The 18,462-nt window shown below is 47.0% G+C and overlaps 1 protein-coding gene across 2 annotated transcripts in view; it reads right to left on the bottom strand.

Moving 5' to 3' along the window:
- nos1 (nitric oxide synthase 1 (neuronal)) overlaps window positions 1–18,462 on the bottom strand; it is a 46,292-nt gene extending 27,830 nt beyond the window's left edge. The window contains exons 1-4 of one of the 2 annotated variants that reach the window (XM_077561267.1): window positions 18,288–18,462; window positions 11,476–12,286; window positions 6,357–6,459; window positions 3,283–3,420 (exon numbers count right to left, since the gene is read on the bottom strand). In XM_077561267.1, coding sequence (XP_077417393.1) covers window positions 3,283–3,420; window positions 6,357–6,459; window positions 11,476–12,149 — 915 coding nt within the window. In that variant the 5' untranslated portion in view covers window positions 12,150–12,286; window positions 18,288–18,462. The remainder of the gene's footprint in view (window positions 1–3,282; window positions 3,421–6,356; window positions 6,460–11,475; window positions 12,287–18,287) is intronic. The other variant, XM_077561268.1, reaches the window with a different exon arrangement.

Genomic DNA, 18,462 nt, shown 5'->3' with positions numbered 1-18,462 from the left:
TCAGTCCATTTTTAGTTGACTAAAAATCTCACGTTTTAGTCTTTATTTTAGTCCAAGAAAACATTTCATTCATCTCGTTTTAGTCAACAAAACGTGTCGTTTTAGTCTATTTTTATTCAGGACAATCTTGTTTTTTTTGGTCAGCTCTAAAACGATTTCACATCAAATTTCTTCTCCTCTTTTTGATGAAAAACAATTTCACACAATTACAGTATATCAACAAGTGGCTCCAAGCTAGGAAGTTAGCCGGCGTTAGTTAGTGGTCGGATTAACATTATTGTTGGAACCTTATCGACATTGTTACGTTATAATTATAATTTCTTTATTTATTGATCATTTTAATGATCATTTATTGATTTATAATCCACCTCTTGTCCGTCCCGTGTTTGTGTACGTTGCACTCGCTAGCTGCAGATTTGAAAGGGGGCGTGTCACCGTGTCACATGACAGCGTCACAGTGACAATTGAGACCAGCGAGATTTGACAAAATCCGAGCATTTTTGTCTCCTTTTTATTTATGTACTAAAATGTCCCTAGACTTTGGTCCACTTTTTGTGAAGTACATTTTTGTCTCGTCTTCACGACTCTACAAAAATGCGACACAAATGTTTATTAATGAAGGTTTCGTCTCGTCTAGTTTTAGACGAAATTAACACTATTGGCAAATCCAACTGGCCAAAGGGCCTGATTTAAAAATAATAATAATCCAACAGGGTGCTACTTAGACCATTTTGGGGACTTCCTGTGCCTGTGGAGTTTATTTTTTGTGGTTCTATTCACGGCAGACAAACGGACCAAATTTCACGGCTCTGAGTGAGAAAGAAATCAAGTCGTTCTCCTCAATTGCAATAAAAGGCCCTTTTGAAACGGATGCCGGCGAACGCCCCGAAGGCTTCATGACGACGACGACTTTGTGCGAGACGGCTGCCGTGCGACGGAGGCGGTGAGTCACGAATGCGCCGCGACAGAACCAAGCGTGGAAAATCCGGAGCAAGACGACGGAGGAAGCCATGCAAAGAGAGTCCACTCGGATGATTCTGACGGCAGCTGTCATTTCGGCCCGTTACGCCAGACGGTGACGGGCCGCCGCAGCCGCCGCAGCCGCAGCCGCCGCCGCCGCTCCGGTGTCAGTCCAAACTTGGCTCGTCCGAGGGAAGGACGCGCTCCCGAGCCGATGCGGCGGCGGCGGAGGCCAAAATAAACCCTTGGCCAAACAACACAAGGAAATTGAGCGGACGGCTCAAATGAGCGGACGTGCGAATCCGATTTCCGGCACTTCTGACGGATATTTGCAGACGCACAAAAAATGATCATCTGCGAACTTTGCCACCGCTTTGTTATAGATTTTTCCCTTGAATCATTAGCGGCACAACATGGTGGGTTTTACCCCAAACTTCGCTTTCGGAGCAAAAAGTGGAGAAAGCGAGCTTTTGTTGCAAGCACAACCGTCAACTTGTTTCTTGCTTTTTGTGACGCATCAAACGATAAAAGCACCAAAATAACATTGAGGAAGGCTGCGATGTATTTATATGCGTGGAAGAAACATGCGGAGAACGGCAGCACCAGGGTTCAACTTGATGTCAGTCGCTAACGCGTCGTCTTCAATCGGTGCGTGTTGTTGGCCCACGTGTTTCCGTGACAACAATTGCTTATTTCGTACAATTTTGTATTTCCTCGAGCGACACCTCGTTTGTGGACACGATGTCGTATTTATTGCGTTGGAGTATTTTCTGACTACAGTTTAGTATTTGGATTCCCGTGCACGCTATTTCATGGCCTCAAGTTAGTATTTTGTGGCCCCATTATCGTATTTATTGTACACGAACTACTTGCTTAAGCCTCTTTTTATGTTGTGGGTCAAAAATGGCCCACCTTGAAGTTAAAGCACAAATATTCGTTTTTGGCTGACAAACTTGTCACAGACAGACAATAAGGTTATACAAATGTTTCCCTGGATGCGTTTGGAACTTTGAGCATATACTAATAGACCCCCCCCCCCCCCCCTACATTTTTTGTGGGGCGCTACACAACTTCACATCATGTTTATTGGGTTGATTACGTAATGTTCTACACTCCAGGTCAAAATGACCCATTTTAAGAGTGAAAAAGTATATCTTTTTTTAAATTGCTATAAAACATCTCATTGGCAGACAATTAAAATGGTTTACTTTGTCAATTTGAATTAAAACATGAGTCAAGTTGACCCTTTTTAATAATGAAAAGTACAAATGAGCGTTTAAAAAAAACAAAAAAAAACAACATTTGTTTTGAAGATTTCACAAGATTCACCTCCTAATCATTATCTTCATTTCAAAAGCTGCGCGGACCTGAAATCCAAAGCGATGAAATGGTGCCACCTACAGGGATCTGTTTTTCATGACAGCGCTTCACAAACTGGGCTTCGACGGCGAACCGTGGAAAAAAAACGGACTGGACGAATATATTTAACGTGAGTGAGAAGCGGTTGGATTCCAGTTGATGTGTAGAAAGTTAAAAGTGGAGATGAAAAAAAAAAAGAAGCGCGAGAGCACGCAGCTAAAAATAAAAGGATATACAGTATTAAAGGCGAAAGATTAGAGCGGGCGAGCGAGGCGTGTGAGAGGTGACGGCGGGAAAAAGGGATGAGAAAATGGAGGAGGGAGCGTTAAAAATAAAAGCAAATTGGGGGCATCGAGGCCGGACCCTTTCGGAGGCACAAGACGGATGCGTAGCAAATGCGCTACGCTAATAAAGCAGCCGCTCGCCACTTGGCGGCTCATCGAGGGGCGGCCTGGCGGGCGGGAAGCGTTATCCAATCGCGCGGCGGCGCCATGCGGCAACTTCCTGGTTGCCTGGTAACTGACGGCAACTGTCAATAGCCGAGCAGGTCGTCAGCCGCCTCGCACCCGCTTTGCAGGCCAGCGCTCAAACGCGGCTGCTCTGTTCAATACTTGCTTTCATCAAAGTCTGCTTTGCGAGTCTCAACAGGACTCAAAGCAGATTTTCATTCCGACGCCGTCGTGACGCCGCGCAGATGTTTGGGCCCGCCTGTCGCTTTCCGTCACTGGCCGAGCGCGGCGTTTGTTGGCCTTCGCCGTGCGGCTTACGGCTGGACTGCAGACCCCCCTCCAACAAATGCGGCCCCCCCACGATATATTATATGACTTGAAATATTATATGACCTTTTAATGCCACGAGAAGCTTTGTATTTGTAAGGTATTGCGCCGTGGAATCAACGACGGCGTTGCCGGCGCGCGTCTCACCTTGCTGGCGCGCGTCTCACCTTGCTGGCGCGCGTCTCACCTTGCTGGCGCTGTGGTGCAGCGTGTCGTTCAAGACGCCTCCGCTCTCCCAGTTTTTGATCTTGAGGAAGCGGGGGCACTTGGAGGGGCTTCCGTTCTGTAGCGTTTTGGTGGGCGACATCTTGGCCGGGGTGGTGGCCTGAAAGAAGACATCTGGCATCATTTCATGCTGACACCCCCCAACACGCCCCCCCCCCTTCCCTAAGATGCCCCCCCTGCCACGAAAGCTTGCATTTTCTCTTCCCTTTCCATTTGTTCCCTCGCTTGATTGTGGATTTTTAAACCATTGTTTTGATATCGCTTCCCGCTGTGTGGCTTCAGTGTAGTACCACATTGTGCCACAGCACTACCCGGGCAGCACTGAGTTCTACCGGACAAACATTGTGCCGTCTTCTCAACAAGAACGGCAAGGCTAGCTGTTAACGCTATGCTAAGGTTTTCCCGCATGGCCAAAGTCAATCTTCTGTGGGTCCGGAACGATCGGTCCGCTTTGAAAAGGTCAAATCCGAGAATGTAATCACTCCACATCAGCGAGGACGCCGCATCGATGACATGGATTGACGGCGGCGCCCTCCTCCAGATGATGAAGTGCATGATGGGAGACTTCTGCCACATCGACTTCTTGTTTGCATTGCAAAGCCGCCATGATCAACACAATCGGCCGCTAACGGCCGCTAACCTTTCGGGTGGCAATTGATTGATCGCAAGCTCGCCGTTTAGGATCGGCGCAATCAATCGCGCAAAGTTAATCCTGCCGCAACGAGTCAAGCCCAGCAAACATCACACTTTCCTGCTTGGAAAATCATTTCGTATGCAGATTAGAGCGGTCGAACCCGGACTTTTGTTTCCCGCCAAATTTGAAGGGCACTCGTGATGCGTTCATTCTTTCCTTATTTAACGCTTTGAGGATTGTTTTGATCTCCTGCACGCGCTTTTGCTCCTCTTTTTCTAATCAATCAATTACTTGCATCGTTTAAAATGAAAAACAAACGACTCCAATCGTTTGACATGAGCAAATATTCTGAATGTCAACATTTACGAAACGCTTTACTTCAAGACATTTAGTTCTGTTTATTGCTCAAACACAACTTTAATGTTTACTGTCAGCTAAAGGATCAATGCGATCATTTTTGGGGGATTAATCAATTAACACTTTAAAAGCACTAATGCATATACAAATGCAAACGACAAAACGCGTCTGCTGCCCAATTTGCATAAGAGCCGACCACGCGATGCTTTTGATTTGAAGGTCAAATCCAAATGAGAACGCGACGAGGACTGTTTGGAGCTTCACAAACGTCAACATATTTTATTTATGCTTATGCGGCTGCTCTTCATGCATCAACAAGTGAAACTTTTGGGGGGGGGGGGGGCGGCTTATACAAAAAATAATAATGCAAATGAGGACGAGTGAGCGTGGCAGCCCGGGAAAGTAAAGCGTAAACGATTGGGTGCGACGGGTCCCACATGCACGCGAGCGCGCGCACGCACACGCACGGCGAGCAATACTCGGCATGCACTTTTAATGGACGTCAGCGAGCAATCTGTCGGCGTCCCCAAGCCGCAGAACCTTGTGAAAATGCTACATTATGCAGGAGGGCGGGTTGGGGGAGGGGTTTGGGGGGGGGGGGCATGCGTGGCTAATCCGGCAGTCGAGTGCGAGGATGGAAGCCTTGGATGAACACGTTTGCCGCCGCGACAGCCTTGATCAAATTAAACGCTCATGTGTGATGCAACTTCCTGTTGCGTTTGTGAACTCCGCACACGCTCACGCACACGCACACGCTCACGCACACGCTCACGCACACACACACGCATACTTATTCCACGCAATGGCAATTCTGACTCCGAAATTTTAATGTTATTTTGAAAAAACTAACATTTTAAACCCTTTTATTTTTAATGTGTTTATTATTGATTGAAATTCTTTTCAAATGAATCCCTTTCAAATTGAATGACATAAAATGTCATTTTGAAAGAAGTTTACATTTTATTTGTTAAATGAACTCAACTTTATGGAGCACTTCTGAAAACATTTATAAACAATTATCTTAAAAATGTCATAAGCAGCCTACATTCTCAAATAAGTCAAATTTGAATGATAAATGCCATTTTTGTTCTTTTGTTGAATTTTTAATTACTCAATGAATGAGAATAATTAATGAACAATTATTGTTTCACTATCAAATACATTTTACAAATATATTCTAAAAGCAAACAAAATAATAAATAAAGGACAATCATTTGCAATCCAAATTTATTTTCAGGAATGAATGCATTTAAAAAAAATACTTTCTAATTAAAACTATGATTCATTTGTTCCTATCGACCTTAAAAAATAGATTGTAAGGGTCAAAATTATTATCATTATTTTTTAACCTGGTTAAAGATTGTAAAAGCAAAAGACCACTTTTATTGGCAATTATAAATCAAAATATTTTCAGCAAAATACTTACTTGAGTACTTTCTTTTCAAAGCAATAAACTCAAACTCAAGTGATTCGATTTCAAATTTTGCTACAATTTCTGCTACAAGTCACACACGCCCAAAATAACATTTCCTGTATGACTTCTCCCACGCCCCCATCCCACACACGCAACCCCCCCCCCCACCCCCCTAATTCGAGGGATGCGAACAGCCTCAAAAGGGGGCGCCTCCATTTTGCCCCGTGGGAGTATTTCGAGGATCAACACGGAGCACGTGCAGATTAGGACGCCATCGCGTAATCCGGATTTAATGTTGCCGCCGTGGCAACGGCTTGTTGCCCGGAAGGATCTGAATCTAGGGTGCGGGGGAGGAGGGGGCGGGGTGGGGGGTGGGGGGGCGTTTGGAGGTGATAAGATGATTGGATGGAGAGCCAATGCTTTATTTTGACACAAAAAATAGCCGGCTCACTTCCTAAAAGCACAAATGAGGATTAGAATCTGTCCGAGATCCTCTAAGAAGCCCCCCCCCCCCCAACCACCAGCCCCCCCCCGTGGAGAAACACCCTCGGCCGGTACGAGCAAGTGTCTTTTTGTTTTCAGCAGATAGAGCTTGCAGAGTGCAGGTGTTTTCAGGTGTGTTTTTTTTTACCTGCTCAGGCTGGATGTTGCGCAGAACCACCTGCATGTTGTCCCGCCTCCTGTTTTTTTCAGATGCGAGCTGGCCTGAGGTTCCGTTTCCCACGCCGAGGTCCCTGCAACACGGGAAAATGGATGGGGGGGGGTCAGCAGTCAGGGGTGGACCACCCTTACAGGGCAACTTCATTTGACCCTTGAACCCTTTTTGAAACTTTGCACACACCTGGCAAAAAAATGGCTATTTTAAAGTTGCCATATATGAGTACAAAAAAAAAAGTCTTGTAGCGCCCCCTGTTGAGGTTAAAGGTCGGACCTACGGCTCGGAAAATTGGGAGACCCCAAAATGAAGACAAAACATTGGCCTACGCGGACCCTAAAATGAACGTCAAGTGAGCGACGTCCACATTCGGGCCCATTTTTGCTGCTTCACGCGGCTCGTACTTTTTTGCCCCTCTGTCCGAGACGGGGAGTCCGATTGACGTAAAACTTGGGCTGTCCCATCGCAAATCTTTGCTTTTCCGAATACTACGTGACGGGGGGCGGGGCATCAAATGCGGCGTTCTTGAACAAATCACGAGAGCCGAGAAAATGTGGAGGCTTTTGTCACAAAAACTGTCTTTCGCTGCCATAGAGATTTCGTGTGCAATTTGGAATAAATGGCTCAGTAGCGCCCTCTACAAAAATGTAAAAAATTGCATCCTCACTTGAACAATTCACCGAGATTTCTGCTTTGAATTTATTTTTCCATTTTTGAACAAACTCTTCCTCCAAAATGTATCCGATCGTCTTCGAACCGTTCCAATGCATTGCTCGGTGGGCTCTTATGCAAATTGGGCAGCGTACGTATTTTGTCGTTTGCATTTGTATATGTCGGTCCCGGTCCAATTTCCAGCGACGACGACAAATTTCACAGTTTTCAGGGTCCGAATTTGAGAAACGCTTCAAAGTGTTGGTCCAGACGCCATTTTCAGGTCAAATGACTTGATTGACTTCATGAGACTTTTTTTTTTTTGTGGTGGGGGGGGGGGGGGGGGTCTTCTCACGATAGCCACATGAAACCGGTTCTGACCTTGACAAGCCGACTTGTAAAAGTTGCGGATTTTGCTGACTCATGCTGACAGTCGGTTGCCAAATCATTTTGAATAATAGACGAGGCGTCCTCAAATAGCCGCCACGCACGCACGCACGCACGCGCGTCAACCGCGGAGCATTTGAGGCTCTCCCGTTGGCCGTCGAGGTTTCCCGCGCTGCCACGCCTTCTTTTAGCAGCAGCCGTTTCAGCAACGTCGCGCTGTACAAGTTGCCTGCAGCCGTCGCCAGCTTTGGGCTTTCCAAATATTGTCGAAGGCGGCGCCGGAGGCAAAGCAGCATCTTCTTTGATGTCGCAAGAAATGCATAATTAAATAGCAAACCCTGTAGAGGTACGAGGACCCGCCCTCCATCCAGGATGGACGGCTTACTCGTCAATCAGATTGTCTCGCGGCCCCACAACGTCAACAAACGCTCAGTGCGCTATTCATTTTTTATTTTTTTTGAATGACATATTTGTTTTTCCATCTTGGCAAGCGTCCTCGTCGATGTGCGGGATTTCACATTCACATTTGATTCACGTTTGTTTTGATTTCACTTGTGCGTGAGAATCGTCTCAGCGGCAATCGGACGTGTCGTTGCAGACTCGAAATCTGCTCTGGAAGAGGCCAACAGCAGTTGCCAAAGTTGGCCTTGAAAGGAGTCGTGCAGACGCTCGTGCAGACGCTCGTGCAGACGCTCGTGCAGACGCTCGTGCAGACGCTCGTGCAGACGCTCGTGCAGCGTTGCTTCAAGGTGGTTCGGTGCAACAGGACAGATGAGCCCCCCTCGGCCCCGGGTTAAAGCGTCCTAGGGCGGATTAATCTTCGGGGGGTTAAAGAGTCCCCAAACAGATTATACCCCAAACCCCAAATAATCAATTGCTGAATATCGGGGGGTGGTTCATCTGTCCTGTTACGACGGCATGACTCCTTCTTGTGATTGGCTGCAAATTTGGCTGAAAGTTGCATTAGCGCACGAGGAGGAGGATTTAACGCAACTTTTTGCATCAAGCTTTCAAAGATGCAAAATCCGGATGCGACTCAACAACTCGTCAGGAAATTCTCGTTCAACCGGCATCAACGCTACGTCAAAACAATGCGTCAAATCACACGCTTGGTCGCTTACCGTGCCAACCGGTGAACTCCGAGCGCAAGCTTGGCAAAGCAACAAGAATTTGTGGCAGAGCTGACGGCCGCGCCAAGAAAGATGAGAAGCTCTCACCGTCGGCCACGCACGCATCTTAAATAGTGTCGCGGAGGCAAGCGAGGGCGTGGCCTCCGCGTGCCACAACAGCAGCCTTCGACTGGAGAGCGAGCCGCAGGAAATGTCGGGTGTGGCGCGACCTGCGAGGACCGTGGGCCAAACTGGTTCTTCACACTTTGTTCTTTTCCTCGCTGCGCTCTTCATGGAAGCAAAAGTCAAAGTTGTGATGCGGCGGCGAAGAATGTCGCGCGACGCCTCGCCGAGACGTTCGCGGTCGCAGCCGTCAAACAAGCATCGGGCGGCGCCGTTTTGCATTCTCGGCTCGCGATGCTCGTCTGGGACGCGGAATGGAAAATTCAATTATTAATTCCTTGTAAACAAAGCGCCGAGCGTCGGCCATCAGCGTGTGAAATGAAACAAGCCTCATAAATCTTTTGTGAGCTGCTCGATTATGAAAGCATTTTGTCACAATTCTTTCCCATTTGTCAAATGGCGTCGTTTCGAGGGCGCTCAAAAGTCATCGATTAATCCACAAGTCATCCACGATCAAATTCATCGGCAACTATTTTAATAATCAATCGTTTGAAGCCATTTTTTTCATTTCAAATTGTCCAAATTCTCAGATTTCAGCACATCGGCAGTAATTGTTCACTGATTTTTGTCGTCCTTCACGACGACGGATCATTTTCTGTGTTGAATCCAAATATGAGGTTTGCAAACATTTTTCATTTGGGAAAACAAAACCAAACGGCGAACAACATCTTCTGACCACTTTTGAACAGAGAAACTCTTTTCTTGCTTCCTATTCTTGTTTACTTTTTCAAATTTATATTTTAGACTTGTAAGGTGTTTTGTTTATGTTTATATGTTCAATAAAACCAAAACAACCCCCCCCCCTCCCCCCCCACTATACAAATACAAAGTACGAAATCATCGGAAACACGACTGCATAAAATCAGGGGCGGAACAAACAGCGTGAAACGTCTCCTTGTCAAACCTGCAGCGCTCAACGACCAAAAAGTTTGACTTGTCTCGGACTTGACTCGGACTCCTTTTTTTTTCTTTTCTCAGACTTGGTTTTTAGACTGTTTTTTTTTTTTTAAATTCATGAAAATGAACGTCATCTTTCGGAGAAAAAAACGTTTTCAGACGATCACAACAGACTTTGGCTTTGGCAACCTGGCAACCGGCCAGCAAGCCATCTGATTGGTTAACCTGACTGTGAGCGCCAAAGCACTTTTTCGCTCCGTCATGTCAGCCATGGCCGTTTTTCGTAATAACTACGTCAAAGCCTTCTGTATGCTCGAGCAGAAGAAAAAATAAATCAATTAAACAAACGTATAAATACGTTTTTGGGAGCAAATGAGTTATTAACGGTTTTCATTCATTTTGACCCACAACATCAGCAGAGTACAAATATAGGACCAACATACAAACTTTTCATAGAAGCAAATCAAAATCTTTTTGTAAATGAAAACAGAGCAAAAACAACAAAAAAAGTCCGAAAGCAGCCTGGCGCCGTCTTTGAGAGGAAGAAAAGAGTAGAACTGTGTCTGTGGACTTCATGAATTGGAAGTGAGCAGGCTCGCCTGTCAGCTCAAAGTCGTAGTAGCGTCAGCTCCCGTTTCGGAAAGCACTCGGACCCTGGCGAACCTTCAACCAGGCGTGATCCAACCAACGGCCGCCATTAGCGCCATCGGCGAATGTCAGCATGATTTCCGGATCAATCCCAGGATTTCAAAGTGCGCGCGGGAGGCCCCATTAAGCGAGCTAGCTAAGCGAGCTAGCTAAGCGAGCTAGCTAAGCGCCGCGTCTCCGTCGCCGCGGAAGGCCATAAATCCTCCAAAGGGAATTTCGGGATGAGAATCAAGAATGAGATAATGATCGGGGGGACGATAAGCAGGAAGACGGAGGCGGCCTGGCTCAGGAATGCTGCCGCGCCGGAATGGCCTTCGTCATCGTCATCGTCATCGTCATTAAATGGGCAAAAGGGGACGTGATTGTGGTAAGTCGTCTCTTCGCGCCGCTTGTCTCGCCGATGAGAACATTCATTCATCAGGATACTTTCAGTTTCTCACAAAATGTCAAAGTTCCTGAATACGCCAAAAGGACAAAAGGACAACTCAAGTCAACTTAACTCAAGTCAACAATCGTCTCTAAAAAATGTTAGCATTTTATTTGTTGACATTTCGTTTGAACTTGTTTATTTCAGACCGTTTGTCCTTCGAATGACAAATAATCCCCAAAGTTCAGACAACCTCTCTTAACTCATTGACTGGCAGCCATTTTCACCGAAGCAATCCCCTTCACTCCATTTTGACGGATTTCATAAGGCCCACAGAATATTGTGTTTTATTGCTATCAAAACATGGAAGCTACCAAAAGATTAGCGTCTCTTCGTTCATCAGGGGAAAAAAGCATAATTCTATCTGATTCCATTTTGCAGCAATTAGCATTCGAAAAGAGCGAAGTTTCATCGTTTTTTACAAATGATTGAGGAAAAGAGCCTTTTTGCAACATTGCCCTGCATGGTTGATCTCTTATACTCTGCTGCTAGCCGTTTTTGTAATGACTACCATTTCTTCAGAGGAACGTCACACGCTGGTAATATGACCTTTTCCCGGTTTAAAAGTAATTAGTTACACTACTGATTACTTGAATTACTTTCCCAACAAGCGACGTCAATTGACGCTTTTGGCAGTATACAGTGGGCGTGTCCTTGACGTCAATTGACGTTTTTGGCGGTTAAAGAGTAGAAAGTGATTCGCTAGACTACCGATTACTTTGAGTTGCTCTCCCAACAAGCGACATGCGACTGCCCTTGAGCAACGGCGGCTGTCGGCGAAGGCGAGACTTACCCGCCGGCCACTTGGACGCCGGCGTCCCTCCGCGCCGCGTTCCGCTGCCCCTCGCCGTTGATCTCCTTCTTGGCGTTGCGAATGAGGCGCAGCACGGGTTCGATCTCCTTCAGCAGCTCGTTGTTTTCCTCCAGGCCGTTGCAGAAGAGCCCCCCGCCCCCGCCGCCGCCGCGGCCCCCCTCCCTCAGCAGCAGCGGCTCCTGCGCGGCCAGCAGCGCGATGGACGGCGACGACAGGTTCTCGATGGCCCTCAGCTGAGGCGAGCAATTCTGGTAGGATTTGGAGGGCGGGAAGGCGGCGGGCCGGGTGACCCGCACGGTGCGGGGGCGGCCCTCCCCCGTCAGGGTGGTCTCCAGGTGGGTGGTGAAGCCCTCGGGCCCGCGCAGGATGAGCACGGCGTGGCTCTCGGGCGCCACGTTCTTCAGCGTCTCCAGGGCGCGCTCGTAGCTCAGCTCCACCAGCGGCTTGTTGTTGACGGCCAGCACGATGTCGCCCACCTGGACCAGGCCGCACTCCTCGGCCGCCCCGCCCCGGATCAGGTCCGACACGATGACGGGCGGCCTGGAGACCCTCTGCTTGACCAGGAAGCCCAGCCCGCCCGCTTTCCTCTTGAAGAGGCGCACCGAGATGATGTTGGGCTGCAGCTGGCACACGCTGGCCTCGCACTCCTGCATGGCGTCCGCGGGTGCGAGCGTGCGTGCGAGCGAGCGAGCGTGCGTGCGTGCGTGCGAGCGAGCGTGCGTGCGTGCGTGCGTGCGTCCGTCCGTCCGTGTGTGCGCGGGAGGCTTAGCGCGGTGTCCCCAAGCCGGTTCTGAAAAGCAAAAAGGAGGAAAGAGACTCATTTCATTTCCAAGCTAATGAGCTTAGCAGCAAGTTCTTTTTTTTTCACGTCTATTAAGCTTCAATTGGAGGATCATAAAAAGCGTTTGGACGTTGCGGATGTTGCCCAGCGAATCATCAAACTCGAAAGCCATTCGATAGCCAAGGTTACAAAAATCATCACTTTGTACAATAACTTGGAACATGAAGCAGCACTTTGCCGTTAGCTCGCAATGAGGAACGCTTTGCTCAGCTCACATTCACGTCGCTTGGCGAGATGAGATGAAGATGAAGATGAAGATGAAGATGAAGGCCGTCGTATCTGCTAACTTGTGACGACGACAAGATCGAACCCAAGGGATTTTCCTCATTTTAGCCGTGACAGCTTTGGCTTGTTGACGCCGTTTTCAGCAGGAAGAAGATATTTTATTTGAATGTGTCCACGTCATTATGTGTCATGAAGAATGAATACCTTCCACTGAAGACGACAGGTGAGAACAGGTGAGCCGTGATTTCTCATGTTCTATTTCCTGGTGATGTCATCTCCATTTTCAACAGGAAGAAGACAAAAGACCAAATAGGATCGTTTCATAAACTAGAAAATGTCGTTTCTGTAGAAATTGCGCAAGGCGGAAGGAAAACTGCGGAATGATTTGGAATGATATCGAACGGCACGGAAAGCTGCACCGACCTCGAACCTGTCCTCGGCCACTCCATCAAAACCTGGTTTGCGGCAGACGATTCCTGCGGGCGACACCGGGTCCGTGAGGAGGCCTCAACCCAACCGCCGGTCAGTCTCGAACCTTCAACCTGCTCCCTCGTGGCAGTCGAAGGCCATCATGACGCGGCGCAGACTCAGTTTCTATGCCGGGTGATCAGCTCGGGTTCCCGCCGCCTCCCCCGGAATCAATCGTATTTGTTTGATCTTTATTCTTATGATGGCAATTTTTTCCCCACCAGAATTTCGCACGCACGTTCAACATCGTCGTCGCTGCTTTGTGAAAAACACTTATGTCCCCCCTAATTTTTTTTTTTTACGTTTTTGGGATGAAACTGAATCCAGACATTCCAAAAATGTTTCAAAAAAAAATTATTTTTTAAAGGACAATAATTTAATGTCCACTTATGTCCCTCCCCCTTTTTAAAAACATTTTGGGATGAAACCAAAAGCAGACGTCCCAAAACTAAAACTAAAACTTCTAATGTGTGGAATTTGACGTCAGTTGGTGCGTTTCTTTGTCCTGGACTTTGTTGTCCTTTTGACTTCTCACGCTTGATCGCTTCGCACACAAGAGTTGTTATCGTTGGCTGTCAATCATCCTGTCGGGAGGCTTTCACGCCGATTTCTTCGATGTTCCGCGGAGGCTTTTTTGCACAATCACAAAAGGCCGCACTTCATCACGTTGGCAGCCGTTGAAAGATTTTCATGGCCTGAGCAAACGCTCGTCGTCATCATCGTCATCATCGTCATCATCATCATCATCATCATCGTCATCGTCATCATCATCATCATCGTCTGTACGCTAGAGCATACAGAAGGCTTTGATGCCGTCTCTCAACAGGGGAAGAAATTGTAGTTCTTACACAAACGGCCATCAGGTGGCCACAGAGATCAACCAGGGTCATGTTGAAAAAAAGCTCATTAACTCACAGTTCTAAATAGATTTGTGAATGATGATGAAACTTAGCTCTATTCTAATGCTAATTGCTGCAAAATGGAAATACTTTTTTTTCCTAATGAAAGAAGAGACTCTTAATCTTTCTTTCGGTAGCTTCCATGTTTTGTTAGCAACAGAACACAATATCGTTTGGGCCTCGCAAAATCCGTCCAAATCCAGTCAAACAGCCGGGAGAGAAGGGGGTTGCTTCCGTCAAAATGGCTGCCAGTTAACTACAGGGTGTCAGGCGATTCCATTTTGTAATTGTAATTGCTAGTTTTCATACTATTTAAAAGTGGGAAAAAATGTTAACCTATGAGAAATATGGCTGCATCTTTTACTCACTGAGTCATTTCATAATAATTCATAAAATGGAGTTCAAATGAAAAACTGTAATATAAAAAGCAAGTGTGATATTGATTTGGGTTGAGGTCTTTCTTCTGCCACTAGATGGCATCATTGCATTTGTAAGACGTTGGTGACAGCTCAGTGCATTTTTCTTTCCATCTTAAGAACGATCTCATCTTTAACACGAAGTCACTTGCGAAATTCTGCACATTTTTCAAATTGTAAAATACGACTTGACCTCCACAAATATACGCAGAATTAGGACTGCAAAATGTTGACGTGGACGCGTCTGCCGCTTGCGACCGGAAATTCCCCGGTAGAGGCTTTCCAATTAGGGGCGCTCATTAATCACACGGAAAAATAATTTGCGGTTTTAAAGGAACTTGAAATGAACTCAAAATGAATGCACTCATTTTGACACCCCTGACGTTAACATCCTCGCATCTGAGGGTCTCCTGCTTTTTGTTATTTCCCGGCGGTCGCCATTGCAGCCGTCGTCGTTTACAGCCATATTGTTGAGGCGGCGCCATTTTAGAAAGGAAGAACCAAGCTGAGGTCGGCGTTGTCCGGAACCCTTGTCCGGAACCCTTGTCCGGAACCCTTGTCCGGAACCCTCGTCCGGAACCCTCCCCCTACACTTTACGGACAATTGGGAAACCATTTTGTCGTCGTGAACGAGCATTCCGAGGGCTGAGGGACGTGACCAGTTTTCGAGTATTGGGATCGAGCCTTGTTCGCCTTCAACGAAGCCTAAAAGTGCTCACGTCGCTCGAACCTTCAATGAAGCAAACGTTTGTGATTCCATAAAGGCCGATGAGTCCGAGTCTTCAAAGGCCGCGTTCCCCCGAAGACCAAAGCAGCAGAGTCGGCCCGAGGCGCCCAAAAAGTCCAGGCCTTTAATCCCACGCCGGCGGTGCCGGTGGTGCCGGCCGGGCTCCCCCGCCGAGACGCGCGGCGAGCGAAAAAGTCAGCTGATTGGCGGATGCGGATGTGAGGCAGCCGCGCTCGGCCGTCGGGCGCCTCCCGCCGCTTCGACTCCCGCTCGCTTCCTTGGCAACGAGCGGATGACGCCGGCAAAGCGGCCACGCCGATTCACACGCACTCGGGTGGAACGCGCACGCGTTACAGCGCATGCGAGCGTGCGGTGGAGCGGACGCCGCGTTGGCCGATCATACGTGTGCAAACATTAGCATGAAGCTGCAGAGCGAGTCGCCTTCGCGAGACACGCACGCACGCACGTGTGAATGTAGATTTGCATATTTGTGCGCACGAGAAGCAGCGAGTTTCGCTCATTTATTTTATGTGTAGTCATTTGAGAGCGTTTTTTTTTTTTTTCAGGGCCGATACCAATTATTAGCAGGCAAAGACGCTGATAAGCGATGTTTGGAGATGACAATCTTCTGCAGTAAAATAAAAAAATATTAGCATCAAAATAAAATGAAAAAAAAAACAAGCATGTTTCTCAACATGTTTTTCTTTTCATTTAAACAAACAGCAAATCGACAGCTTTGTTTTAAAATTCTAACAAAACAGCAAATACTTTTCTATAGTAAATCGTTTTTCAATTTTAACAACAAAAAAAAAGCAGTCCAAGCTTTAAAGAAATCAATACATAAAAAGTGACAAGAAATCAACCCAGTTGTTCTCTTAAGTTCGATGTTTGCGAACGTAGCAAATTCTGCGTTCTCGTCAGAGTTCATCAAAGCTTTCAAAGATGTTCACAAAAGTTGTGAGCACAAATTCAAAAATTCTTTGTGACAAGAAAAGCGGTTTATGACGAGTCAAAACTGCCTGTGAACAACTTTGCAACCTTTTGCAACCTTTTGCAAAGCCTGAAGAAAACACAAAATTGCCGAAGTTCGCAAACATTCACCGCTCGGAGATTTGCGCTTGATCGGCCTTCAGATCGCTCGTCTCTCAAACCGTCGGCAAAATATCAGCGCATCCGCCGTTGACGGATCGACGGACTTCACGTCAATATTGACGGAAGGTCGAAGTTGAAAGAATTGAAACAATAATCGGACTGCACTTGCGCTTTATTTGCTATCCGAGACCCAAAAAGATTTTATTTTGAAAAGAGTCCGGATTGTCTCGGTTGCAATTTCCTCTGCCGGGCTGCGACGCACGCGACGATGCTAACCATCTCAGGCCCCGCCTCGTACTCGCACCTTGTGCTGTCCTGCTGATGGGCGCGAGTGCGGAGGGCGTCGCCGGTCATCCGAAGCGCGCCGTCGCCTTTTGCTCCCCTTTTCCTTGTGGCGTGGATTACCCACAATTCATTGCAAATTTGATCAAAATAGCGGGAAAATGGCGGCCTTCAGCAGCACTGACTCATTTTAATTGAGCTTTTAACGTCACAAAGGCCGACATATTTTGTCCTCTGCAAAATGACTTAAAACACGCACACATATATATATATATATAAATAAAGTTTCTTTGCAAGGGCTAACATTGCCAGAAGTGAGACAACAGCGAGGAGAGCAACTTGAAACGTGGATTTGCGGCGACGTCGGCTTCCGGTTCCCGCAGAAAGCGCGTCTCGATTAAGCGTCCTGGCGACGTCTTCGTCAACTTGAGTTTTGTTGTGCCGCGATTTCTTACGTTGGCTCATTTCAGCTCATATTGTTACTTGCAAATGTGACTTCACGCTTCTTGTTTTATCTACAAATGACTCCAAAGTGCATCTTTTTGTAGCGTTTGTGCCGCTAGTCGGTCCATAAAAACACACGTTTGTTGTTGCATCATCGAACCTCCCCTCGTTGCCGGTCTACGAAAGTTCTGGACTTCTATGAAGCGGTCCGGGGAAAAAAAAAAGTTGGGGACGACTGATTTAGGCTCTTCAACAAACGTGATGCGTTTAAAAATAAATAAATAAATGTCGATGTGTATTTAGTAAACAATGACGTCAACGTTTGTCAAAACTCACCAAGATTTAGTCTTCAACTAAAGCCTTGTTTGTGTTTGCCTTAACAATCATTTTCAACTATTCTTAAAAAAAACAATCAAGTTTTCAAGGAAGTCAACATTTTCATAAAAACGAACCCGACGCAAGCATTTCCCGAAAAGGCTTCATTTTTGTTTGCGTTTTGCAATCGGAAGCGTTTCTTGAAATTTGGATTTCGATGCCATTGAACTCGTCGTGCGTTTTTGCAAAACTAACCGCAGTTTCGTCTTCGCCACCGGAAACATTTTCAGGAAAAACATTGACCACAATTTCATCTTCAAACAAGCTAAGGTCAAGATTTGTGGGAAATTTGCCGACAGCCAACAACGGACTGTCGGCGTTTTGGAAAAAAGACCATTTGGCTCTTCAAAAAATGACTTTTTTTTTTCTTTTAAAGAAATATTGAGCACAATTTAGTCCTTGTGTAAAAAGTAAGAGGAGTTTAAACAGGGCTGACATTTTCAAACCTCTTGCTTTGGTAAACATGGATGACTTCCTCGACTTGATGTTTTTCTTAATATCGACGTCGCTTTTGCGTTTTCATCAACGGCGTTGACAGTTCGACTCTCCAAGACGGACGCAGAAAGAAAAGATTGCAAAAAGCAGAAGACCGAACGATGACTTGTCACAGGATGCGCACAAAACCAAAACCTCTCTCTGCGCTGATCGGAAAAATAGAGAAATATGTATCCAGAAAATGACAATTCTAAACCCAATCGGGATTCGGATGAGTTGAAATGGACCTGCTGCGCTTTTGCGTTCGAACCGCAATTGTTACGCAATCTTCAATCTGCTCGCTTTAGTCAAAAGCACAATTTTGTTGGTGTGGCAACAAGTTCTCCATCACTTGAGCAGGTGGGCGGGAAAGGGGGGGGGGGGGCAACGGCAAGCAGCGGCAAGCAGCGGCAAGCAGCGGAGGTGTGAAGTCTAAAATGTTCAAGTTGCCTCCGCGCGCGCGCCAGCACGAGCCCGAATTCCAAATTGCCGCAAACGGGACCGCACACGACAGATCGGAAAAAAAGAGGACGAAAAGACGAACTCACCCGCTGAGAATCGCAGCAGAAGCTCAAAAGACTTCAAACAATTGGCTTGGAAATGAGGACCAAAAATGAAAAACTTGCTGTGAAAGTCCTCAGCGGCGCACGCGGCTCAACCATCAGGAGGGACGCTTGTGGGGGTGTCGAAAAGGGAAAGAGGTGGCGCGGGGGGGGAGGTGGG

Source organism: Vanacampus margaritifer, chromosome 3 (genome assembly GCF_051991255.1).
Source record: "Vanacampus margaritifer isolate UIUO_Vmar chromosome 3, RoL_Vmar_1.0, whole genome shotgun sequence".
NCBI classification, from domain to species: domain Eukaryota; kingdom Metazoa; phylum Chordata; class Actinopteri; order Syngnathiformes; family Syngnathidae; genus Vanacampus; species Vanacampus margaritifer.
This window is presented reverse-complemented; position numbering and strand designations above follow the sequence as displayed.